Here is a 27,417-nt window from a genome sequence, read left to right as displayed (position 1 = left end):
TACATTTAAGTAAGATCCGGCTTCCAAAAAGTACATAAATATTACTTAAGTGGCCATATCTCGAGACAGGGTTGCCAGATCTTCAGTGTTTTGGATTCGTTGGAAAGGTTTTTCGATTACCTAACCAACGATGGGTTGGATGGTGGATCCGGACATAGTTTACATACATTTAAGTGAGATCCGGCTTCCAAAAAGAGCATCAATATCACTTAAGTGGCCATATCTCGAGACAGGGTTGCCAGATCTTCAGTGTTTTGGGTTCGTTGGAAAGGTTTTTCGATTACCTAACCAACGATGGGTCGGATGGTGGATCCGGACATAGTTTACATACATTTAAGTGAGATCCGGCTTCCAAAAAGAGCATCAATATCTCTTAAGTGGCCATATCTCGAGACAGGGTTGCCAGATCTTCAATGTTTTGGACTCGTTGGAAAGGTTTTTTGATTACCTAACCAACAATGGGTCGGATGGTGGATCCGGACATAGTTTACATACATTTAAGTGAGATCCGGCTTCTAAAAAGTACATAAATATTACTTAAGTGGCCATATCTCGAGACGGGGTTGCCAGATCTTCAGTGTTTTGGATTCGTTGGAAAGGTTTTTCGATTACCTAACCAACAATGGGTCGGATGGTGGAGCCGGACATAGTTTACATACATTTAAGTAAGATCCGGCTTCCAAAAAGAGCATCAATATCACTTAAGTGGCCATATCTCGAGACAGGGTTGCCAGATCTTCAATGTTTTGGGCTCGTTGGAAAGGTTTTTTGATTACCTAACCAACAATGGGTCGGATGGTGGATCCGGACATAGTTTACATACATTTAAGTGAGATCCGGCTTCCAAAAAGTACATAAATATTACTTAAGTGGCCATATCTCGAGACGGGGTTGCCAGATCTTCAGTGTTTTGGATTCGTTGGAAAGGTTTTTCGATTACCTAACCAACGATGGGTCGGATGGTGGAGCCGGACATAGTTTACATACATTTAAGTAAGATCCGGCTTCCAGATTATTGCGCGTCATTATCGTGTGAGCAGCAGCGCCGAGAAGATGGATTTTTGTGGCGTTCTTTTTGTGCTGTATTCGTGATCGTGTTCATATCATGCATGCGGTGAGGGGGGTCATTGTGCTAATGAATATTATTGCGCGTCATTATCGTGTGAGCAGCAGCGCCGGGAAGATGGATTTTTGTGGCGTTCTTTTTGTGCTGTATTCGTGATCGTGTTCATGTCGAATTATGTGAAAGGTGCGAAGCCGCGTGTTAGGATTCTTGTGTCTTTGTTGTTTTATTTGTGTTTCCATCTGGAGTATTAGTTTTAAAATTATTTTCATTTTTGACAGCTTCCTGGAATTATTTTAGATCAAATGTTTACATGTAAATTTGTCTACTCACTATATGATTTATTTAAATGTTCATATTATTCCTTATCCTATTCCTTTCCTGTAATATACCATATCCTCATACCATATATGATCAAATTGCTTAAATTAACGAAACTTTCTAAAACAGCATGGGAACCATCTGGAGCATTTATATTTTAAATAACTTTTTTTTTACAGCTTCCTGGAATCATCTTGATTGTATTTATTATATTTATTATATTTTTTTTATTTACTATATTTATTATATTTATTATTTATCATTATTACAAAACTATATGCTTATCAGATAATACACTACAGACTCACATTCACACTTACAAACATTCAAATCATTAAATACATTACGCACTCAACCATTTTCATCGGCCCGATGAAATTCCCCTAACCCCCATTCCAAACCTCCCAAAAATATTCCGTTCACTTTTAAAAGTCGCATGGGTTCCCTGCACTTTTGCCACTAGTGAACAACAAAAACATCCCCTCCCAAATCCCCACGGGACTGTATGGGCGTAGCCTTGGAGCACAGTGTGGAAATTTACGTTCTTAGATATTCTTGGTTGTACCGGGCAGCAATCAAATTGTCTAAGAATATTGAATTGACCATTGTGGCACCCCCTACAGCGTGGTGCAGACCCGTTATGCTATGCTATGCTATGCTATGCTATTTAAGTAAGATCCGGCTTCCAAAAAGAGCATCAATATCACTTAAGTGGCCATATCTCGAGACAGGGTTGCCAGATCTTCAGTGTTTTGGACTCGTTGGAAAGGTTTTTTGATTACCTAACCAACAATGGGTCGGATGGTGGATCCGGACATAGTTTACATACATTTAAGTGAGATCCGGCTTCCAAAAAGTACATAAATATTACTTAAGTGGCCATATCTCGAGACGGGGTTGCCAGATCTTCAGTGTTTTGGATTCGTTGGAAAGGTTTTTCGATTACCTAACCAACGATGGGTCGGATGGTGGAGCCGGACATAGTTTACATACATTTAAGTGAGATCCGGCTTCCAAAAAGTACATAAATATTACTTAAGTGGCCATATCTCGAGACAGGGTTGCCAGATCTTCAATGTTTTGGACTCGTTGGAAAGGTTATTTGATAACCTAATCAACGATGGGTCGGATGGAGGATCCGGACATAGTTTACATACATTTAAGTGAGATCCGGCTTCCAAAAAGTGCATCAATATCACTTAAGTGGCCATATCTCGAGACAGGGTTGCCAGATCTTCAGTGTTTTGGATTCGTTGGAAAGGTTTTTCGATTACCTAACCAACGATGGGTCGGATGGTGGATCCGGACATAGTTTACATACATTTAAGTGAGATCCGGCTTCCAAAAAGAGCATCAATATCACTTAAGTGGCCATATCTCGAGACAGGGTTGCCAGATCTTCAATGTTTTGGACTCGTTGGAAAGGTTTTTTGATTACCTAACCAACAATGGGTCGGATGGTGGATCCGGACATAGTTTACATACATTTAAGTGAGATCCGGCTTCTAAAAAGTACATAAATATTACTTAAGTGGCCATATCTCGAGACGGGGTTGCCAGATCTTCAGTGTTTTGGATTCGTTGGAAAGGTTTTTCGATTACCTAACCAACAATGGGTCGGATGGTGGAGCCGGACATAGTTTACATACATTTAAGTAAGATCCGGCTTCCAAAAAGAGCATCAATATCACTTAAGTGGCCATATCTCGAGACAGGGTTGCCAGATCTTCAATGTTTTGGACTCGTTGGAAAGGTTTTTTGATTACCTAACCAACAATGGGTCGGATGGTGGATCCGGACATAGTTTACATACATTTAAGTGAGATCCGGCTTCCAAAAAGTACATAAATATTACTTAAGTGGCCATATCTCGAGACGGGGTTGCCAGATCTTCAGTGTTTTGGATTCGTTGGAAAGGTTTTTCGATTACCTAACCAACGATGGGTCGGATGATGGAGCCGGACATAGTTTACATACATTTAAGTAAGATCCGGCTTCCAAAAAGAGCATCAATATCACTTAAGTGGCCATATCTCGAGACAGGGTTGCCAGATCTTCAGTGTTTTGGACTCGTTGGAAAGGTTTTTTGATTACCTAACCAACAATGGGTCGGATGGTGGATCCGGACATAGTTTACATACATTTAAGTGAGATCCGGCTTCCAAAAAGTACATAAATATTACTTAAGTGGCCATATCTCGAGACGGGGTTGCCAGATCTTCAGTGTTTTGGATTCGTTGGAAAGGTTTTTCGATTACCTAACCAACGATGGGTCGGATGGTGGAGCCGGACATAGTTTACATACATTTAAGTGAGATCCGGCTTCCAAAAAGTACATAAATATTACTTAAGTGGCCATATCTCGAGACAGGGTTGCCAGATCTTCAATGTTTTGGACTCGTTGGAAAGGTTATTTGATAACCTAATCAACGATGGGTCGGATGGAGGATCCGGACATAGTTTACATACATTTAAGTGAGATCCGGCTTCCAAAAAGTGCATCAATATCACTTAAGTGGCCATATCTCGAGACAGGGTTGCCAGATCTTCAGTGTTTTGGATTCGTTGGAAAGGTTTTTCGATTACCTAACCAACGATGGGTCGGATGGTGGATCCGGACATAGTTTACATACATTTAAGTGAGATCCGGCTTCCAAAAAGAGCATCAATATCACTTAAGTGGCCATATCTCGAGACAGGGTTGCCAGATCTTCAATGTTTTGGACTCGTTGGAAAGGTTTTTTGATTACCTAACCAACAATGGGTCGGATGGTGGATCCGGACATAGTTTACATACATTTAAGTGAGATCCGGCTTCCAAAAAGTACATAAATATTACTTAAGTGGCCATATCTCGAGACGGGGTTGCCAGATCTTCAGTGTTTTGGATTCGTTGGAAAGGTTTTTCGATTACCTAACCAACGATGGGTCGGATGGTGGAGCCGGACATAGTTTACATACATTTAAGTGAGATCCGGCTTCCAAAAAGAGCATCAATATCACTTAAGTTGCCATATCTCGAGACAGGGTTGCCAGATCTTCAATGTTTTGGACTCGTTGGAAAGGTTATTTGATAACCTAACCAACGATGGGTCGAATGGTGGATCCGGACATAGTTTACATACATTTAAGTGGGATCCGGCTTCAAAAAAGTGCATCAATATCACTTAAGAGGACATATCTCGAGACAGGGTTGCCAGATCTTCTATGTTTTGGACTCGTTGGAAAGGTCTCTCGATTACCTAACCAACGATGGGTCGGATGATGGATCCGGACTTCGTTTACATACATTTAAGTGAGATTCGGCTTCCAAAAAGTGCATCAATATCACTTAAGTGGCCATATCTCGAGACAGGGTTGCCAGATCTTCAGTGTTTTGGATTCGTTGGAAAGGTTTTTTGATTACCTAACCAACGATGGGTCGGATGGTGGAGCCGGACATAGTTTACATACATTTAAGTAAGATCCGGCTTCCAAAAAGAGCATCAATATCACTTAAGTGGCCATATCTCGAGACAGGGTTGCCAGATCTTCAGTGTTTTGGACTCGTTGGAAAGGTTTTTTGATTACCTAACCAACAATGGGTCGGATGGTGGAGCCGGACATAGTTTACATACATTTAAGTAAGATCCGGCTTCCAAAAAGTACATAAATATTACTTAAGTGGCCATATCTCGAGACAGGGTTGCCAGATCTTCAATGTTTTGGACTCGTTGGAAAGGTTATTTGATAACCTAATCAACGATGGGTCGGATGGAGGATCCGGACATAGTTTACATACATTTAAGTGAGATCCGGCTTCCAAAAAGTGCATCAATATCACTTAAGTGGCCATATCTCGAGACAGGGTTGCCAGATCTTCAGTGTTTTGGATTCGTTGGAAAGGTTTTTCGATTACCTAACCAACGATGGGTCGGATGGTGGATCCGGACATAGTTTACATACATTTAAGTGAGATCCGGCTTCCAAAAAGAGCATCAATATCACTTAAGTGGCCATATCTCGAGACAGGGTTGCCAGATCTTCAATGTTTTGGACTCGTTGGAAAGGTTTTTTGATTACCTAACCAACAATGGGTCGGATGGTGGATCCGGACATAGTTTACATACATTTAAGTGAGATCCGGCTTCCAAAAAGTACATAAATATTACTTAAGTGGCCATATCTCGAGACGGGGTTGCCAGATCTTCAGTGTTTTGGATTCGTTGGAAAGGTTTTTCGATTACCTAACCAACAATGGGTCGGATGGTGGAGCCGGACATAGTTTACATACATTTAAGTAAGATCCGGCTTCCAAAAAGAGCATCAATATCACTTAAGTGGCCATATCTCGAGACAGGGTTGCCAGATCTTCAATGTTTTGGGCTCGTTGGAAAGGTTTTTTGATTACCTAACCAACAATGGGTCGGATGGTGGATCCGGACATAGTTTACATACATTTAAGTGGGATCCGGCTTCAAAAAAGTGCATCAATATCACTTAAGAGGACATATCTCGAGACAGGGTTGCCAGATCTTCTATGTTTTGGACTCGTTGGAAAGGTCTCTCGATTACCTAACCAACGATGGGTCGGATGATGGATCCGGACTTCGTTTACATACATTTAAGTGAGATTCGGCTTCCAAAAAGTGCATCAATATCACTTAAGTGGCCATATCTCGAGACAGGGTTGCCAGATCTTCAGTGTTTTGGATTCGTTGGAAAGGTTTTTCGATTACCTAACCAACGATGGGTTGGATGATGGATCCGGACATAGTTTTCATGCATATAAATGAGATCCGGTTAAATGTGAAAACACATTTTTATATATAACTTTTGAACTACTTATCGAAACTTCAAACAATTCAATAGCGATGTATGGGACCCTAAACCAAGTCGAATGCAACCGGTTTGATCAAAATCGGTCCAGCCAGTGCTGAGAAAACTTGGCAAGAATTTTGAACACATACATACATACACACACACACACATACACACACACACACAGACATTTGTTCAGTTTTCGATTCTGAGTCGATAGGTATACATGAATATAGGTCTACGAGCTGTATTTCAAAAGTTCATTTTTCGAGCAGGATTATAGCCTTACCTCAGTGAGGAAGGCAAAAAGGTTACCATAGTCGGGCATGAGTGTCAAACGCGTTTCAGGGTGTGTCAAGTTTGCACGACTAGATTGAAACTTGAGTCAACAATGCACGGAGTTTTTTTTGGTTTTTATTGAATATCTCTGGATTGAATTCGAATTTTTCAATCTGTGAAGGTGAAGACTTTGTGAGCTGCACAAAATGGCGTTCTTAACTCAATTTGGCCAAAATGCACGTGCGACAAGTTAGTACGACAGTATGTGAACATTTTGATAGACTTTGAAGGTAATCTTGACTTTTTTTATAAGGTCCTATAAACAAATGTAAACATTGAGTGTATCCAGCTTATTCCGATGTACATTGACAGAAGGCGTCTAGAACTAGTCTAGAAATGTTCACATACCACGTCCCATCGTACTTTTTCAAATCGAAATCAATAAATCATTCAATAGTACAAAATAAACTAAACAAATGCATAAAGAAAAACAAATTTGAGATCGCTGTTGAATACATTTCTAATAAAATGTGTGTGTGATAAACATTTTTTCAAACTTAAAAGATCTTTTTCTCAACTTACAGAAAATGTAACTCAATCGGAATTCTGCAACGGAATTCATGCGAATCGTTTACGAATTCCATTTCAAACATAACAACCGATTCCGTGCGACCGGGATTATTTCTGATCCTTCTGCTCATGACACAGAAGCCGCAACCATTTGCAAAACAACTAGACTGGTGTAGAATGCATTTTAAAACACTTTTTTCCTCAAAATTTTGGAACCTTTTGTCCGACTTGTGATTGTAAAAGAAGGGGACAATTTCGAGCAATCAGGTCTCTTAGTACTAGGTGGGAGCAGCCGTAGCTAACTGGTTATGGTGTTTGCTTTGTAAGCGAATGGTCCCGGGTTCGGCTCCCAACGAGAAAGTTATGGAAATAGAAATATTTGAAAATCTGAACATATCAATAAACATCAAAATCGCTCGAGCCTAGGTTCAATTCCCCTTCCTTTGGATTGGTAATCAAAAATGCTAACCACTAGGCCATCACGACTTGGTGAACTATATATGCGCTGGGTATTTGTACATTTGACAAGAGTTTGGAAGTTCTAAATAACGTTTGAAACCGATTGATGCAAACGGCGGGGCTTGTCGATTTAAGCTGAGGTACCTCGCGCACGGCTAGCCAGCGTAGAAATGGGTCACCGAAGCTCGGCAGAGCTAACACCATCCAAATTCCAGTGCGAGTTTTTCTACATGTATAGAATGTTGTTGTTGTTGTTAATTCATTTATTTCTGGCAGCTTTAACCTTCTTGGTCATTCGCTGCCCTATGTATAGAATGAAAATCTGAAAATACATGGCAACAACTCAATTTGTAAGAAGCGGCCGCATGGTCCCGTTTGGTTGGTCACACACACACACACACACACACACACACACACACACACACACACACATCAGGTATCTTAGTACTAGGTAAAATTTAGGTATGCATTTCGATTGAACTCTTGTTACATTGATGATGGTATTGCATGCATTATATTGTTGCATAGGTATTCTTTCCGGAAAGTTTCACATTGTAATACTCTGGAAAAACTGAAAGGGGTAGTTTAATTGTTATGGACATTCTCGAGATGAATAATAAAACAACACCCTTTCATAAATCAATACATATATTTTCCTCCAATTCTTTTCAACAATCCTCGCTGCATTCATCACTTTTTAAAAATAATATCCATCTGTCGTTTCACGATTGTTTCTCATTCACATACATTTACGTCCCTGTGTGCATAATACAGTACATCCAAGTGATTTTTTTGTTTGTTTTATTTCTCTCGCGCGTGTCGAACAAGTTGTTGTACAAATTATGACGACTATTGAAATGGGTTGTATGAGTTGTTAGTTATCCACATGAGTGGCGGTAAAAAGGGAAACTTTCCTGTTAGTGGTGGTGATGGTGGTGCACCGTGCCGAGGAAAGGAGGATTTGCGCGTGCAAGGGAGGAGGAAGTGGGTCTAGGGGGGTGATGATGGATGATAACCCAATTTTGCGTCCGCTGATGGCCGTGGCCTATATTTCCCACTGGACCTTCCGGTTTTTACTCTGATTCCTGCGAAATACACATAAAGAGAGAGATAGAGGAGAGATACGGGGGGTAAGGCGGTGGGGTAATTATAGATTTATCTCCACATTTGATCTCTACGGAAGCAGTACAGGGGGATGGGGGCATTCTCAAAGCGTTACAACGACAAATCACAGCGACTGAAGCTAGGCTTCCCTCTGAACTAACTAAAGGCAGACACAGAAAGATGAAATGCAATTCAAGTCACATCAGAAGTCACATGCTCTGCGTGAAACGCACGTGACGACGTTGTATAGTGGCGTCGCCGTCGTCGTCGTCGTCGTGAATGACTGACAATGGTTCTGATTGTGAATCTGCTGCAGAGTTTCTCTACACACAGTAAACACCGAACTTATGGTATGCAAATTTGTAAACAGAACGCATGCATGGTCCCAACCAGTAGTGATTCTTTACATTTCCAGGTCCTCCGTCGATTCTGCGTCACGTAGCAAAAGCCTCTGTTCGGATTTCTTCTTGCCGCCGCTGACCTTCTTCAGCGTGCGCCGATTCCGGACGCCGTCCTCCTCGTCCATCATACGCAGGATCGTTGTCTGAAATGAGATTTCCGCTTAAGTGAAATTATCTTGATTGGCACACGCCACGGCACCATCCGGAATAACAATCATCTTAACAAATAACATTTTAATCCACATACCTGGTCGGAACAGTCCATCGGGGCGACGGAAATGTCACGCACGGCGCGGAAATTACCGCAATTGTTTAAATGCTCGTTCTCCAGCCGGAAGTAGTTCCAGATGAAGCGCCGGAACACCTCCAGCGGGGCCAGAAACGACACGATGATCTCCCGGTCGATGTAGCCCATCTCGATGAGGCTCATCGAGAGCGTCCAGCCGAACCGCAGGACCAGGTCCTCGGCGATGGCGAAGTAGTAGAACCACTGGAAGTAGGGAGGGGAAAGGTTTTGAAAAGAATGGAACATCTAATATGCCACATTTTGCTTCTTACAAGTTTGCGCATTAATTTATAATTAAATCACAGACAACAGACGTAGCAGCTAGAACAAAATAATTTGAAAATCGTGTGTAAAAACATGGCGGGTGTACACTAACGCCATCTCGTAGTCTATTGCCACTTGCAAGAATAAGCCTGGATGTAGACTGCAGTGCACCACAGTTTTTGCAGAAGCCGTATTGTTATTCTCACCAACTTGATTTTGGCGATGCAATTTTTTTTAATAAATCACTTCTTAATTAGCACAAAATTCTTTTGCACTCAACAGTATGGGTTTAGACAGAAATCTTCTACAACTAACGCAGTAATTGACTTAGTTAATAAAATTCAACGCCACTTAGATGATAAGGAGCTAGGTCGTGCGAGCTGTCAGTTATGGTCAAGGTACATACAAAATTATGGTATACCAGATATTGAAGTGATATCATGTAAATTTTATCATACTTTTTTATGTTTTTTTTAAAAAGTTGTTGTTTTTCTCCACCATTTCCAACTGATTGAATTTCGCAAAATTGAAACCACATTTAACGCAAATCACGGCCATCAATAATCTGAAACGAATCCAGATTTGATTCACAAATTACAAAAGACTAAACAAAATTGAAATAACTCACAAAACAACGATTTTTTAAACCATCTCTTTGGTCGGTTTAGAATTGTCAAACTGAATAGCTCAAAGCTAACTCGAACCCGGTACACACACGAAGCTTGACATAAACCAATTTATAAGTATACAAATTCATTAAAAGCCTAATAAAATTTAAAAAAAACTTTGAAAAAATATATTTTGATTTCAAAATCTGCCATACCATGAGCGTTGAAAGCCTTGAAACGCTTATGTAATTTTGACAGTTTGATCTGGTGTGAAAACGGCGACAGAGCTCGCACCACACAGATAAGGAGGATGTGCTTGGACTGTTTTTGGATTTATCTAAAGCTTTTGACACCATAATATTTTGTTAGCTAAACTCGAACGGGCTGGTGTTCGTGGTGTTACTCTAGATTTGTTTAAAAGTTATCTATCTAATAGATCCCAGTTTGTAAGTTTTGATGGTATTAAAAGTAATATTAAATTTATTGATGTAGGTGTTCCACAAGGCTCGGTACTTGGACCATTATTTTTCATAATTTACTTAAATGATTTAGCATTCCTATCTCTTAAAGGTAAATTGAAACTTTTTGCTGACGATTCTTCTTTTCTGTATAATATTTAACAAGTCTGCTTCCGAAAATGATAAAAACTTGCACGATGATCTCAAAACCCTTGTTGAATATTTCCGAATTAACAAATTAACTTTGAATATTAATAAATCAAATATAATAAATATTAAAAACTCTAATCGTTCCATTCCTAACAGATTGACACTAACAAAAAACAGTTTTCCTGATTTTAAAGTCATAGATGAATGCAAATATCTTGGAATCATCTTAGATAACAGACTTAATTGGTCACCTTATATAAATTCATTATTACTAAAGCTTAACAAAATAACTGGAATCATTTATAAAATCAAACACAAACTACCTTTAAGTGTCCTTTTGTTAATATATCATTCATTGTTTAGCTCTCTTCTTTCGTATATAACTGCTGTTTGGGGTAACGCATGTAACATTCTTATTAACAAAGTTCAAATTGCTCAGAACAAATTCTTAAGAATAATCTTTAACTTGCCAATCCGTAGTCATTCCGTTGATTTGTACACTAAATTCAAAAATATTTATCCTGTAAGAGGCATTTACATCATTCAATCATGCTGTTTTATTTATTCATGTTTAGCAAATCAAACTCATAGTAATACAAAATTTAAACCCTCCACTCATAATCATTTTACAAGAAACCACGATTCATTACAGCGTCCCAATGTTTCAACTTTAGCTGGCGAACGAAGTATTACGTTTAAAGGTGCCCAATTGTATAACTTTTTTTCAAACAAGTTTGGTGATTGCTTAAGCCTATCTATTTTCAAAAAACAGCTAACCAATTTCCTGTCTGAACCGGCTATCCTAGAGAAACTTCTCAAATCCTACGATTTCCAGATTTAATAATTTCTTTTTTTTTTTCTCTTTTTTCTTGCTTCCATTTCGTAACTCAATTGAACTGATACTGTTGCTCTGTTTGTTTTTTTTATCGTTGAATTATTTAATCCTGCTTTGCCTTTTCTTTCTTTTGTTCCTTTTCAGATGATTCAGCCAGGAGTGTAGGAGTCCAGCTCAACCGAGCTCCTCGCGAAGATGGAGCTCTGGGTCCAGCCGTGTTATTTGTATTTTGTTACTCATGTATTTATGTTTTGTATTATGTGTTTACAAAAAGAAGTAGGTTTTTGGTGCCACTGCTTTGGTGGCTTTTCCTGCCTTTAAAAAGAAAATAAATAAATTCAATTCAATTCAATTCAATTCAAATTATTTTTTTGCTCTGAAATTAACTAACAGTTATGTGAAGCGATACTGAAAATAATTACTTCCTACATTTTCAAAGCGCTAAACATCAATTTTCTCGACAAAAAAAGGTATGAAACTTTTGATGAGAATGAGAATACGCCCAACCACGTGCTTTTCAATGTTGTTGTTTACACTTGAGAGCAGCGCGGGAGAGTTGTCAAATCTCCTCTGCGACGACAGCGCCACAAACGGCTTGCCATTCTCGATAAAACCGTTGCATGTTTTTACACAAGGTGGTGATCGAGCCAAAACGTCTGTTGTCTGTGATTAAATTATGTTGACAAATGCCATAAAAAGGATGTAAAATTTTGCCAGGCAATCTAATTAAAATGTTTTCTTGAAATTGAAGCCAACATGGAGACGCATGGCGGTTGAGGTATTCCACGAAAACTTAGTTAGCAACAAGGTCTCTTGGTTTTTTCAAACAGATTTTGTTCTCCCTCAGAAAAAACTGTACGCGTCAATTTTTGGATGATTTATTTTTGTGAAATTATGTATTATGCTTGGCGCTTTTAACTCATCGGTCAAAATTGTTTTATTTTCAATTTGAAGTGAGAATTTGGAGAAGCCAAATTATTTATGTGCTTCAGCACTGAGGGACTGTTTAGGGGGCAAATCCAGCAATCGATGCATCAATATTCTCAAATTCAAATCCAGCAATCGATGCATCAATATTTCGAATGGAAACGTGTTCAATTTTGTGCATTTCAAGACTCAATCTTAAAAATGTTCATTCAAATCATTAAAATTTGCATGTGGTTAAAATTGTGAGATAACTTAAAACAGTATAGCCCAGTCAAGACTTTCTAGCAAAATTCTTACAGAGCTGGATATTTTTACAGCATTCTAGCAAAAATGTTCTACCGTTCTAGCAGGATTCTGGCAGAACCAACTCGGCTAGAATATTTCGTAACTGGGAGGAAACACAACCGTTTGGAGCAATTCCACCCAAAACAGGAATTTTGTAGATCCCTTTTTCTCGACCCTCTCCGATTTCAATGAAACTTCGTAGACATGTTACGCTTATATAATCCATTTTTGTTTATATGAAGCTAGTTGCATCGATAATTACATAGCGTATTTGTCCCTATTTTGGGCCTACTAAGCAGAGCGCACTTTTAATTTGGTGTATTCTCAAAGGCTGCTATTGGCAGCCTAGTCTGTTTTACATGAATAAGTTGGTTTTTAATGCTTGAGCTGGTACATTATCAACATTTTGATAAAAAAATACCTCATATCGCTGTAAAAGCACGAAAAACTAAAACACTTTTGCCCCTATTTTGGGGATATTGCTCCTAGCATACGACCTTCTTTGTGCATATTTTCGGCCTACCTTCTGATTGGTTGAAATCTCGAAGCAAGTGGCGAACTTTTTTGACGTACGGTTTAGCCCCAGCTCGTACAGTACAGCCGCACAAATTCGGTCGACAAATATGCTAAATCATTGTGATGTTTTAAGCCACAAATCAACATTAGAATGATTGATTTCACTTGCATTACGTGCATAATTAGCTTGGACATGATTTATATCATTCTTTACGAGTTTTAAACATAATTAAACAATTGTTGCGTAGCCAAACAACAAGCCCGTAATATGCAAGAAAGACTGTAACTTGTGAAAGGCGCACACACACTGTCACAATTTGTAGAAGTTTCAAATGGACTGAAAATAGAACCATTTTCTTCGAGAGACTTTAATCAGTTTTTATATTGATTTGGTGGCAGTTTAGTATTTGTTTTTTGCAACGGGATTGTGCAACCCACCAATAAAAACATATTGCCGGTGGTTGGAGATTCGGGGGACGGCTCTCATTCGTGTGCTGAGCGATGAACGCCTTGACGCTGAGTGCCAAGAAGCGGTAAGCAAAAGTGGTGAAAATTTTGGGCCTAGTGGGCAAGTTGCAATTTGCTAAGAAAAATGTGAAGAGTCATATATTTATTGCATTATATCTAATTTAGAGGAAAAAGTAAATAATTCTTGCCCACCAAAATGAAGATAATGATAGCACGAATCATTCTCAAGTGGCAGATCCCTGCCAGATTTGGTAAAATGCTCAATTTCGTTGAATTAAGTTTGGTAGACCCAAAATAGGTACTAGGCCGAAAATAGGGACAAATATGAAAGGCCGCAAGTGTATACCATATTTTTATGTTTCGTAATTTAAACATTATTGAATCTCGAAGCCGTTGCATCGTATCCAAAAGTGGTTTGAAAGTCTTATTTGAAGGTGACGATTTTTTTTTGTTCCAAATTTTTGAGAATGTAGAATCTATAGAATCAAGTCTGTCATATAGAAATTGCCAAAAACCACAAAAAACCCATGTTTTTTTCAGTGTTTTTTCAAGAAAGCCCGTCAAATTTCCTACAAGTTTATCTTTGGCCGCTTTTTGATATGATGCAACGGCTTCGAGATACAGAAATATTAAATTATTAAATTAAATTACGAAATACCTACAAAAATGTTTTTTATAACTTGCGCCCTTCTCAAATATCATTATCGTGTGCAACTGGCTCCATATACACAAATAGATTATATAAGCGTAGGATAACATGTCAACAAAGTTTCATTGAAATCGGAGATGGTGGGGTACAACCGATTCCCTATTTGGCATGGAATTGCTCTTGACTTATACTCACCGTTGAACTGTACACGATTTCATCCCGCAAAAACTTGTTATCATTCGCCTTGGAATCAAACAGACCCCAATCCATCTTGATGTCCCAGGTGTACGCGTAGCAGGACGACACAATCGACGCGATGATCCACATGTAGAACCACGGATTGTCCGTACTCTTCTCGTACTGATCCCGGGTGGCCTGGGTCAGCGACGAAAACGCCACCACGAAGAACGACGTCGAGTACTTGACCGCGTTGGCAAGATGAGGATGGGCCTCACGCGTGTCCCGGAACCGGCGCAAGCACTGGGCCATTCGGAACCACGCTGGCAGCATCGCCACTATCGGTCGAATCCAGAGCGAGTTGTCGATGCACTGGTTTGGGTTGTCCGCGTGGTTCCAGTTGGTGATTGTCGAGTAGAAGCATAGGAAGTACTGCAGGTCGAGAAAGGCCGGAACGATGCTGTTGAGCTGATCGGCCAGCCAGAAATCGGCAAAGTTGACGTAGAAAAATGGTGCCATCAGGATGCGGCTGACTATTCGGATCGTCCAGAAGCGTGCCTCGTGGCGAAACGTTTTGGTTGGGTTCAACAGGAAGGCCGCCATTAGTAAGTACAAGGCAAGTGGGCTGAAATATGCCGGTATGCTGAGTGATTCAGCGTACAGGTAACTTAGGACGCTTAGCGTCCAAATAACACCGAATATTGACGCCAGTTCCATGATGTGTTGCTCGGACAAGTGATTTCGCGGATCCAGTTCGAATATCAGCACGTGGTTTACACCGGATGATCGCCAACCGTACACGTTGATGCCCCAAAGAAACAAAAATTCAACCAACAGCAAAGGTCCTCTGTACAGTCGGAAGGCCACGATCCAATCGTCTCGTTTAACGTGGAACATGCCGGAAAGAACAACTGCCACGCAAAGCACCACCAACGAGCCGGAAAACAGTCCAACTTTGAACGTCGTCCACGGACTCTGCTGTTCACCGAGCGGCGGGACCCGTAACCGCTTCATGGCCCTCTGCCGGTCACCTGCCTCGATCTCGTTCGTGACGATGTTCTCGGTTTCGTGGATTAACCGATCGATGTCCTTGTTCGTGTAAAAGTGAGCCGATTCTACGTGTTCCGCTCGCCATCGTGCCCCGAAGTCTACGTTCAACAGTTTGTCGTGCTTTTTCAAGATTTTTCGGAATCCGGTAAAGTTTAGATTTTGGTAGTTTTGCAGCAGGATCAGGCTCAGATAAAACTCACTGAACGCCAGCTTCAGCTCCTGGATCTTACGAACCGAGACGTTCTTCTTGCGGAGCAGATTCTTCTTAACCCGGTGCAGATTGTCCTTTTTCTTTTTTGTGCTTTCCTCAAGCTCGAGCGTTTCGCTCAGTTCCGTCCGGAGGTTGGCAAATTTTCGGGTTGCTTCGGCAAGTTTTTCTGAAATGAAAAAAAAAACACAAATTTATAGGATACAGTCAAGGAACAAATTTCGTAAATTGTAATGCATGAAACAAACCGTTTTACAGGTAAACTTCTGCCGAACCTCATGAAAACGATTTTATACTCATTCTTTTTTGATTTTCGAGAGCAGGCGATGAAATAGACCTAACATCTTGTCACACATGAATTTTGGGCCAATTTGAGTAAAGAACGCTGTTTTGCGCTCTCAATGCCTCATTCCCAGATAGTGCAAACAGTAAATCAAACTACTTTTAAATTACTGCAACCTTGAATTACACATCAAAAACTACAGTGAGTCAAATATTTGTCCGTACCCCCCCGTACGGAAAATGTTTGTGATATAAAAGTAGGTACATAAAATTCGACTAAAGTGCCATGTTTTATACATCAATCGACGCGGCAGAATGTCCTCTTTAAGACACTGTCATTGGATTTGCAAAAAACTTTTTCCTAAAAAAATACAAAAAATAGTTTACTGAAAAAAGTCAAAAAAAGAGGTCAAATAATTGTCCGTACCCCTAGTAAAAGTACAAAATCTGATCGATTTAAGTGAATTTATTTATGAAATGTTGTTTCTGTGTCAAATACTGGTACCTCTAGCCAGTTTGTGACAACTTTGAACTTGTGATAACTTTGTTTAGTTAGTTTATATTAAAAATTGGTTTAAATTTAGTTTTTTTAAGTAAAACTTATCAAAACATTAGTTTATTAACAACTATTTTTTATAAAATTGCTATATTATGTTGTAAGAGTCTCTATTGAACAAGTTTCAACAATATTTGTTCAAAATATACATTGTTTTCATCTTTTTGCCTTTCTTACTAAAGAAAGGTATAGGTTTTACTTTAAGGCTGGACGTCATTTTCATCTTCGTAAATATGTCGATTCAGCATGAATTTTTATCGGAAAAATCGCCAAAAAATCACACTGCATCGATTTAAGACGCTTCGTCGCCAAGTTGTCAAGTTGAGCTTCGAATACTGGCGCGAGAATGCTGGCGCATATATTTTATGGCTCGACTTATACTCGTTTTGTAGTAGCTTGTCTACCGATGTTTCCTACAACATGTAAGATATCGTAGCTTTTCGGTTTCTTTTGCCGTGTCCGTTTTTGCATAACTTTCCAATGTTTATGCAAAAACTTTTGTGACATAGGACATTCATCCGGCTACAATCAATTTGTTTCCCGTGTGCTCCTTAAATCGCCTAAAAGTAGACTTAATTTTTTTCACGATTTCGTAAGTTTATTTAACAGGGTTCATTGGATTCCAATAGGAGCTTTCTAAGCTTTTTATCGTTTATATCGTTTTCAAAGTTTTCAATGCTGGCGACGCCAATGGCTTTCTACACAGCAAATTCTGATGTTCGTTTTCAGTTAATATTTACTGAAAACTGCACTACTGACATTTTCAGTTAGTTTTTCGCTGAACATCAGTTAAAATTTGTATTGAGCTGTCAAAAATTTCTGAAATTTCAGCAAGTTTTCGTTTACTGCAAATTCAGTAGTGCAGATTTCAGTAAATTTAACTGAATTCAGTAATGAGAAATTGGTGTGTACTAGGGTGACAATAAAAAAAATTACATCAGGGATACCCTCTGATTCGATTCCTTAGGCAAAAATAAGTATCTGTGCAAATTTTGAGCCAAATCGGTAAAGGTTAAGGGGTCGCTTTTTACCGTTGAAGTTTATATGGGGAAAATCGCAAAAATGTATGCAGAAAAACATCGTTTTAATATTTTTCTGCCAGGTGGCGCGGGCCTCGTCCAAAATTTTCCAAGAGTGAGATTCTTGTAGGAAATTTAATGTCCTACAACTTTGTCGAAGGGTGCAAAACGATCAGAGTTGATCCTGATTTTTGATGATTTTTGTAGTAAAAATTATTTTCTTATGTACCCCTTATATTCTTTCAAGTATTTAAGCCAATTTCATTTCATCGCATTGCTAATAACTCATCAGGATCAACTCGGATCTTCTTGCACCCTTCGACAAAGTTGCAGGAAATTAAATTTCCTATAAGAATCTCACACTTGGACAATTTTGGGCGAGACCTGCGCCACCTGCTGCCAAAATCCTGAAGCGATGTTTTTCCCCATACATTTTAGCGATTTTCCCCACTTCAACGATAAAAAGCGACCCCTTAACCTTAACCGATTTGACTCAAAATTGGCACAGTAACTTTTTATTGCCTAAAGAATCGATCCAGGGGGTATCTCTTCAGATTTCCCAAAATTTTCATTTTTTTTTGTCACCGCCTGCTTTGTTCGGTACGATGGTACGATGAACCAAAATACCAACACACAAAAGGGCTCGTACCGAAGCTAGAAAAACCAAAACCGCGGTGTGCGTTGTCACTGACGCATGGGAAGCTTGCTATTGTTATATTCTTTAGTAAGAAAGGCTCTATCTCACCCCAGGTGGGATTAAATCGGGTTTTTATTGACATTTTTCGACCAAAAATACTGTTTCGGAACAATACCGTTAAACAATCCGGATTGTCCCGGAACCGGTTTAACCCCTCGGGAGGAAATTTTGTGGTGGTCAGATAGAGGACAAAAAATCCCACCTCTTGCAATTTGAAGCATCCAATTTCGTCCACTACAGCCCGATTACGAGTCCCTAGTCTGAAATTTGAAATTTTCAAATTACAAATTTCAAATTCCCCAAGCAAAACATTCTGACCCAGGACGGTACAGAAATTCTCAGCACGGAAAGTGAAAATTTCAAATTTCAGTCTAGGGACTCGTAATCGGGCTCGAAATTGGATGCTTCAAATTGCAAGAGGTGGGTTTTTTTGTCCTCTATCTGACCACCACAAAATTTCCCCCCGAGGGGTTAAACCGGTTCCGGGACAATCCGGATTGTTTAACGGTATTGTTCTGAAACAGTTTTTTTGGTCGAAAAATGTCAATAAAAAGATGAAAACAATGTATATTTTGAACAAATATTGTTGAAACTTGTTCAATAGAGACTCTTACAACATAATATAGCAATTTTATAAAAATAGTTGTTTATAAACTAATGTTTTGATAAGTTTTACTTAAAAAACTAAATTTAAACCAATTATTAATATAAACTAACTAAACAAAGTTATCAGAAGTTTAAAGTTGTCACAAACTGGCTAGAGCTACTAGTATTTGACACAGAAACAACATTTCATAAATAAATTCACCTAAATCGATCAGATTTTGTACTTTTACTAGGGGTACGGACAATTATTTGATCTCTTTTTTTTACTTTTTTTAGTAAACTATTTTTGTATTTTTTTGCGAATCCAATGGCAGTGTCTTAAAGAGGACATTCTGCCGCGTCGATTGATGTATAAAACATGGCACTTTAGTCGAATTTTATGTACTTTTATATCACAAACATTTTCCGTACGGGGGGGTACGGACAAGTATTTGACTCACTGTACTTTAAATATTGTTCAACTACTTCTGATAAGTTAAATGTGAGCGGTTGTTTGTAGAAATGTTTAATCGCTGGTTTTCCAATTTACCACCATGTTGGACGCCATCTTGAACTCGCATCTCTATGAGAATTCAAGCAAAATAATGGAAATGGGCCAAATCCGAAGTGTAAACAAAGAGTCTGTCCTGTTTGTTCCTAATGTAAACATCCACTGACGTAAGCAGGACAGACTGCTTGTTTACACTTCGGCTTTGTTTTGCTTGAATTGGATCCTGTTTTATCCTTAACCTAGAAATAACGACAGTAACCTATCTCTAACAAACCTGAGTAAAAAGTGTTGATTTTGGCAAGTTCACTGTCGCAGTAGTGGAAAAACTGCTCGTCAAATTTGGCAAAATAGCGCGTTAGCACTTCCGGGTCGACCAGCTCGGCCGACGGTGACTGCTCGACGGCCGCGTACAGCTGAGCCTTCATCTCCTGCAACGAGAGAAACAGAGAAAACGGTGAGCGAGATCCCCGAATAGATTGTTTACCAACAGACGGACGCTGCATGCCAACAGGTTGCATTGTTTGCAAACAACGCGCGAGAGCACGTGGAGCACGTTGGAAGAAGCACGTGACCTCGACCGCTTTCCCCTTTCGAGAGGGGAAATCATCCCTGGAAGCGGTTCTCTGTACCGGTTCGTAACCAACGGCAACGCGTCCTCGTCAGCTGATCGAATGTAAACAGTCGGTTTTCCTCGCGGAAAATGTAAACAAAGCGTGCTGCGCAGGCGCCACAAAATCGATCGACTAAAAATGGCGGACATGCGCACGGCGGGCGGGACGGATCTTAATTTTCAGGCCAAGTTCGCGCTCGGATGTTTCTTCCACAATAATTTTTGTAGGTCAAGCTGGGTCAAATCCGACGCCCGTGGAAAATCCACATTTTCAGCCACTTACCTCGTACATGATGTACTGTTTCCGCCATTCCGGCGTGATGTGGGCCGCCAGGTGCTCGGCGAACTTCATCCTGGCTGGCTGGCGGCGGTGCAACCGAGGGAAATTTGCAGAAAATCAGCGCCACATCCAGCGCGAGACGCGACTCGACCGACTGACACTTGCCGTGATGGCGTTTCTGGCCAGAACCGATGGAAAATGCGAGGGGAAATCCGAACCGGTTTGGGTGGGGGCAGAGCATTTTCGTGGAAAACGCGTAGCGGGTGTGGCGTCGTTCGTGCAAGAGATGGCACTGTAGGATGATCTGAGAGGGTTTGGATTCAAGATGAGATCTGGATATACATTGTATTTAATGGAAATCTTGCGATCATTGGGTGCATTCTGGCAAAAAACAAAAGGAAGAATCGTACAGTACGTTTGACAGAAGCTTTCATTTTCCGCAAAAAGTTCTATTGAGACCTGGAATGAGAAATTGCACAGTCCCGAGATATCTCACAGATATGAGAAACTAATCAAACACATGGAAAGTGCGAATCATTTCTCGTTTACTTTTTCAAAAAGTCCAACATTTACCACGTGGGTTACACAAACCTTCCGAAAAGATTCCTTTGTTGACCACCAATCAGTGAGGTACTGCTGGATATTAGCTCCTGAAAAGTGCTTAAAAAGTGCAAAAATGCCTCACGGCAAGAAAAAGAGGCGGTCCTCACCAGCAGAATCGGCAGAAGCTAAAAAATGCCGAAGCGCTACCTGCAAAGCCAGGCAGTTTGAGCAAGGACGCTCAAAATTCGTCTGGAAACCAATTCGCTACCCTCCCTGTGGACGTAAGCGAGAAGGAAGAATTTGAACGACGGGAAAAGTTGCCACCCATTTTTGTGATAACATCGTCATCGGATTCGGTGCGAAAGTGGCTGACCGGGTTTATCAAATCTGGTGCATTACGAGCTTCCATTCGCTTGTGTGCTGATGGACTCAAAATTCTGCTACCTAGCAGAAAGGATTACAACTACGTTCGGGATTTCCTGTACAACACAAAGATTGAATACAACAGCCATGAGTATTCAGGTAAACGACCCATGAAACAGGTCCTCCGTGGCCTGTACGACATGGATGTGAATGTGCTGAAAGAAGAGCTCAAAACTCTTAAGTTGAACGTGATCGAAGTCTTCAAGATGACGAGACACAACAAGGACATCAAGTATCGTGATCAACTGTACCTGGTTCATCTCGAGAAAGGATCGACAACGCCGTCTGAGCTGAAAGCAGTTCGGGCAATTTTCAACATCATCGTGACTTGGTAACGTTATCGTCCAGTCCACCGTGACGTGACACAGTGTTCGAACTGTTTGCAGTTTGGACATGGTGGAAGGAACTGTTTCATCAAGAGTCGTTGTGCGACCTGCGGAGGTGAGCACAAAACTCAAACTTGCGAAACAATCAACGAGAAAATCGAAGCGAAATGCTTCAATTGCGGCGGCGACCATTCGACCAAGAATCGAAGCTGCCCAAAACGTGCTGAGTTTGTAAAAATTCGGCAGCAAGCGACGACAAGGCATCAACCAAATCGTCGCAAAACACCACCAGCATACACGGATGTGGATTTTCCTGCTTTGGCGTCACCAGAAGCAGGATCTGTTCGAGTGGTTCCAAATCTGCAGCCATTGCCGTTGGATCAGCGGCAAAAAGTTGCAGAGAATACAACACCTCCTGGCTTCAGTCAGCAACCGAGGGAAAACCAACCAACATCAACGGGTGAAGGCAGTACCTGTTTTCACCACAAGAACTTTTGAACATTTTCATCGAGATGACAACTCGCCAGGAACAAGTAAGAACTGTTGGAGCATTCATCTTAAAATACAGTTCGTAGTTTACTCGGTCTGGTGATTTTGAATAATTCAATGAATTTATTTTTTTTAGTTTTAAGTTAGGATTAGCTGTTAAAGTGATTTTTTTTCTTTTTTACCCAAATGTATTCGATTCAATGCAATAATGTAAAACAATTTGAAGTAAATAAAATAAATGTGATCAGTTAATAATAAAACGAAAAATACAACAAAGATGAAGAGCATGAGGCCATACCACTTAGCATGTAAAAGAAATGTATTAATTATTAGAAAGTTAAATAAATACATATTTAATTTCAAAAAAAAAAACCTTCAGAAAACCAAACTTCGGATAATCGAAACTTCGTATAATCGAGGTTTCGGATAACTGAGTTTGGACTGTATTGTTATGGTGCAAATTTTCCAATCACATCGTGGCTATTTGGCAAGTGGCGTCGCAGTGTTTATCAAGCAATCGATGATTTTTTGGAAAAAAAAACTGTTGAATTCGACGACCTCGGATGTAGGGGAAATACTATCTGGGTAATTCTCTACCAACTCACACGAAATCGGGAAAAGTTGCCCCGACCCCTCTTCGATTTGCGTGAAACTTTGTCCTAAGGGGTAACTTTTGTACTTGATCACGAATCCGAGGTTCGTTTTTTGACATCTTGTGACGGAGGGGCGGTACGACCCCTTCCATTTTTGAACATGCGAAAAAAGAGGTCTTTTTCAATAATTTGCAGCCTGAAACGGTGATGAGATAGAAATTTGGTGTCAAATGGACTTTTATGTAAAATTAGACGCCCGATTTGATAGCGTACTCAGAATTCCGAAAAAACGTATTTTTCATCGAAAAAAAACACTAAAAAAGTTTTAAAAATTCTCCCATTTTCCGTTACTCGACTGTAAAATTTTTTGGAACATGTCATTTTAAGGGAAATTTAATGTACTTTTCGAATCAACATTGACCCAGAAGGGTAATTTTTTCATTAACAACAAAATTTTTCATTTTAAAATTTCGTGTTTTTTCTAACTTTGCAGGGTTGTTTTTTAAAGTGAAACAATGTTCTACAAAGTTGTAGAGCAGACAATTACAAAAAATTTGATATGTAAACATAAGGGGTCTGCTTATCAACATCACAAGTTATCGCGATTTTACGAAAAAAAAGTTTTGAAAAAGTTACTTTTTGCGTTTCTCTTTGTTTTGTCGTCCGTGTCTGTCGCGGGTGACCATAAACGGCCATGATCAACGACGACCAACATTTTCAAAACATTTTTTTGTAAAATCACAATAACTCGTGATGTTTATACAGCAATTCCCCACGAAAACAGCATGATTCGAAAAAAAGTTCTGGGGGATCCTTGGCCGAAATAATTAGACCCGTATTTTTTTGTTTGGCCATTAGGGTGACCTACGCCGTGTTAGGGTGGTCCGAAAAATGGCAATTTTCGTCGATTTTCGCAAAAACCACTTTTTTCAAAAAATCATATCTCCGCGCCATTTCATCCGATTTTAGCTGTCTTAGACGCAAAAGAAAGGTGATTAGTTTTGCTATTTGGGAAAAATATTAAGAAGTTTCGAAAATCTAGCTTAACATTTGAAAAGGTCATATGAAAACTTAAAATGCTGTTTTGAAGGTCTCGGGACCAAAGAGCCTATGTCTGAAAATATTTTTATCGGATTCCTCGGAAAATTTCACATTAAATATCAAAAATGGTGAAGTTATGTTTTCGATACTCTGAGATACGATTTTTTGAAAATAAAAACTGGGTTTTTCGACGCGCCACGCGCAAAAATCAGAAAACGACGAAAACGGGAAAAAATCGACTTTTTTCACTAAAATTGCGATAACTTTAAAATTTCAGCGATGACCTATAGATGTTATGGTACCAAAAGTTGCGTCTTTTAATTACGAAAATTTTAGTACCCCCCCTTTCTATCTCATCACCATTTCAGGCTGCACAAATCGTGAAAATTCACTAACCCTTGCAATCATATGCAATAAAACCGAACTATTTTCGTTAAAAGCCGTCCTTATCATCGGTTTCTGCCATCCACGCTGTATCGATCATTGCCAGAAATCATGCAATCATGAATTGTAGAACAGAGTGTGTATTGAAGCGCGTAATTGAACTTATTGTAATTTGCATATTCTGTGATCCAGGTAACTCCGTTATCGGGATATACTAACGATATCACACTATCACTTAAAATTGATTATTCATTTGTCTAAACTTCCGCCAGATGGCATCCCTTCTATTTAGCCAAGACAAATCACCGCTGCTACATTGTATACCCGCGACGCTACAGAAACAATTCCTCGGTCGCAACGCAACGCAACATCTAACGACGCACGTGGTACCCCGCGCCGATTCGCTTTCTCAAAGAAAAGCTTTCAGTTTGTTTACAGACTTCCACCGGGTCGTACGCGCGGGTCCCGTATCGCGTCGCGTGGTTCCCCAAAAACCTTGGGCCAGTGTCTTCCATCATTGTTGTTGCTATAATTGGTGTTGTTACTTTTCTTTGATAACCAAATCCGCCCCCACCGTCCGTGCCCGCCAAACAGTAATTTCGGGAAACAGTACAAAGCGTAAAAGTAGATCACTAGAACAACATTACCATAAAGTGAAACGATCGATGGTTGTGGCGGGTGGCGGGAATTATAACCGAACAGCCGTATAAACATTAAATAGGTGAAGTTTTCCCACCGTCAAGAACCGGCTACGACAACGAAACAAAGTTCAAAGTCATGTTTATATGTGCTCACAGAAGAGACTTTTGCATTAAGTCAGACGACACACTCTGTGGAGGGGCTTGGAGTCGTTGAAGGTTGAAGCTTTACCTTAATATTTGACAAGATTTGGAGTTCTGCGAAAAAGATTCACCGTGAACGTGACATAAATGCGAAGTAAGTACGGCGCTCATAAAGTGGTTTCTCTGGTGAATCTTTAAACATTAGCATAAATTTGGCAAATGTCACAGCATCCCCATCCCCAAAATACATACCCACTTAGGGTGGTTCAGGGCTCCTTGGAAATGCAAAAATGTCGTCTAGACCGTTGCATTGTTGATAAAATCATTGCTCTATGTCCACAGAAGCTCTCCTGAAATTTTCAGCCATTTTGGTTCAGGTTTCGTCACAGCTCTTTCGCTTTTAAGTTTGCATGCGTTTTCCATGGAGAATATTCACTTTTTTACATTTTCTCACCGCAAAAATCATCCTCCGAACCAAAATGGCTGAAACCTGAGATATATATCAATTATAATATGGGGAACAATTTTGTAGAACACTTTAACTTAATCTGAGCAGAACTGACTTAGTTATAAGTGGATTAAGTGAAGGTGTCGAAGTTGTATTTTCCAAAGGGCCTCTTTCGCTAAATTTTCCCCTGATGGCTCACTTTGATCGATGGCAAATCGTTTGACAACTTGTTTGTTGTTGATGTCAGAAAAAAATGGGCATGATGGTTTCAACTTCGGTGGAACAATTTAACCAGATTTCTTTCGTCTTTTTCAGGTTCCAGTTGAACAAGAGCTTTTGGCCAGAGAAGTACATGACTCGGACCGGGCTAGGTTATCCCAGAGAGATGGAGATCGATGCGGAAAACACGACGAATTTAATGATTTGCAGCTTCCGTTTGCTCGACCGATGTTTGCGCTCCGGCGATGTTCGGACGGCCAGTGGAGCTCCAGCTCCACTCTGTCGCTTCCATACAACTGGGAAGGGTGAAAGGGGGAGGGGGATTTTTTGGTTGATTGATGCCTACGGTTGTGTCTGCGGTCTTCGACACCGGTGCATCTTTTCTTCCCAATTCTTCCGTGTCCGATGGCATCCCGAAAGGTGTGCCTCCTGTGCGATGCAGGCCAGCAGACTGAGGCTTGTCGTTCTTAACAATTATGGCGGAGGATATCGCCAACGACGGGGGAAGTCATTATTGGACGTAGGCAGATGCCGCAAGGGACTCATACTGCTTTGACTGTCCACACTTCCGAGTGAGTTCCTGTGGGGCTACCTGTACTCTATCCAGCGTGAACTGTCCACTAGAACCTATGGCGAGTAAAAGAGGTCTATGACTTGGTCGATGGTCCTCATATCAGATCTTTTATAAAACCGTGTTCGGGAGTAGTCCTTAGACACCCTCGGGACTGAATTCCACGTATCTACTAATGCTTAGCTCTGGTCAATTTGGCGATCAGCTTGTCCACCATTGGAACAAAACGCAGACTCGAGCATGGAAGAACGTAGGGGGGGGGAGGGAGGGAGCGAGAGGAGAGAAGTCCACTGATAAGGGCTAACATCGCGATCATTATCAACGGTCTTCGGGACATCAACGATCGAGGAAGCGGACATCTTCTCCGATTTTCTCTGAGAGGATCGAAGTAGGGCCGTCGCACGACCCGTCTGCTCATGGTAGTTGGGTTCTTGATGATCCACAAAACGGAATCGACGTAACACCTTATAATGTGGCCCTCTTAAACCTTGCGGTTTCGTCAACGGATCCACAGGCGTGTATCGTTCTTTTTGCGACAAGACTCCGCCTCCCGGGTCTCCTAAGTGTGAAGGTATGGCACGGGGAGAGGGCACCGAATACCTATATTAACACTTAGTAGGAGCTAAGCAGCTTTGTTCTGCTTTTTTTTTTATAATCTGACTTCTAGTTGATGTCAATTGAATTATGACGAGATGAATAGCCGGCCTCTTTTACTCGCCATAGTTTCCTGTGAGGCTACCTGTACTCTATCCAGCGTGAACTGTCCACTAGAACCTATGGCGAGTAAAATAGGCCGGCTCCCCGGTCAACGATGACGCACTGGATGGCAAAGATTAACTAGATTTGTGGATCATCAAGAACCCAACTACCATGAGCAGACGGGTCGTGCGACGGCCCTACTTCGATCCTCTCAGAGAAAATCGGAGAAGATGTCCGCTTCCTCGATCGTTGATGTCCCGAAGACCGTTGATAATGATCGCGATGTTAGCCCTTATCAGTGGACTTCTCTCCTCTCGCTCCCTCCCTCCCCCCCCCCTACGTTCTTCCATGCTCGAGTCTGCGTTTTGTTCCAATGGTGGACAAGCTGATCGCCAAATTGACCAGAGCTAAGCATTAGTAGATACGTGGAATTCAGTCCCGAGGGTGTCTAAGGACTACTCCCGAACACGGTTTTATAAAA

General features: G+C 40.5%; 3 protein-coding genes across 4 annotated transcripts in view; 2 read left to right on the top strand and 1 right to left on the bottom strand.

Annotated features, from left to right (window-relative positions):
• The window catches only part of LOC120430930 (uncharacterized), a 202,216-nt gene that overhangs the window by 67,825 nt on the left and 106,974 nt on the right, over positions 1-27,417 (top strand). The window lies entirely within an intron of this gene.
• LOC120420042 (xenotropic and polytropic retrovirus receptor 1) lies at positions 8,123-20,607 on the bottom strand. Of its 2 annotated transcripts, none has more exons than XM_039582945.2 (6): positions 20,422-20,607; positions 19,803-19,956; positions 14,639-16,047; positions 9,245-9,487; positions 8,987-9,140; positions 8,123-8,577 (listed from the first exon to the last, which is right to left on the bottom strand). In XM_039582945.2, exons 1-5 carry the CDS (start codon positions 20,488-20,490, stop codon positions 9,000-9,002), a joined length of 2,016 nt encoding a protein of 671 aa, XP_039438879.1. In that variant the 5' UTR covers positions 20,491-20,607; the 3' UTR covers positions 8,123-8,577; positions 8,987-8,999. The 2 variants fall into 2 exon arrangements, with proteins under 2 accessions (XP_039438879.1, XP_039438878.1); XM_039582944.2 differs by having other exon boundaries at positions 9,004-9,140; positions 20,422-20,605.
• Positions 25,002-27,417, top strand: part of LOC120420027 (motile sperm domain-containing protein 2-like) — a 52,284-nt gene continuing 49,868 nt past the window's right edge. The window contains exon 1 of the mRNA XM_039582927.2: positions 25,002-25,153. The gene's annotated coding sequence lies outside the window, so the exon portion shown is untranslated. The remainder of the gene's footprint in view (positions 25,154-27,417) is intronic.

The sequence above is a fragment of the Culex pipiens genome, chromosome 3 (assembly GCF_016801865.2).
Source record: "Culex pipiens pallens isolate TS chromosome 3, TS_CPP_V2, whole genome shotgun sequence".
Lineage (NCBI taxonomy): Eukaryota > Metazoa > Arthropoda > Insecta > Diptera > Culicidae > Culex > Culex pipiens.
The sequence above is the reverse complement of the archived record's forward strand: the minus strand, read 5'-3'. Positions and strand labels throughout refer to the sequence as shown.

What these genes read in the sequence shown, in the direction of transcription:
- LOC120420042 (XM_039582944.2), bottom strand. Translation starts at nt 20,490, where the DNA reads ATGAAGTTCGCCGAGCACCTGGCGGCCCACATCACGCCGGAATGGCGG. An exon ending in AATCAACACTTTTTACTCAG is followed by an intron (nt 16,048 to 19,802) that starts GTTTGTTAGAGA and finishes TTTTCATTTCAG; the next exon opens with AAAAACTTGCCGAAGCAACC. An exon ending in TCGACGGAGGACCTGGAAAT is followed by an intron (nt 8,578 to 9,003) that starts GTAAAGAATCAC and finishes TGTATTTCGCAG; the next exon opens with GAATCAGAGTAAAAACCGGA.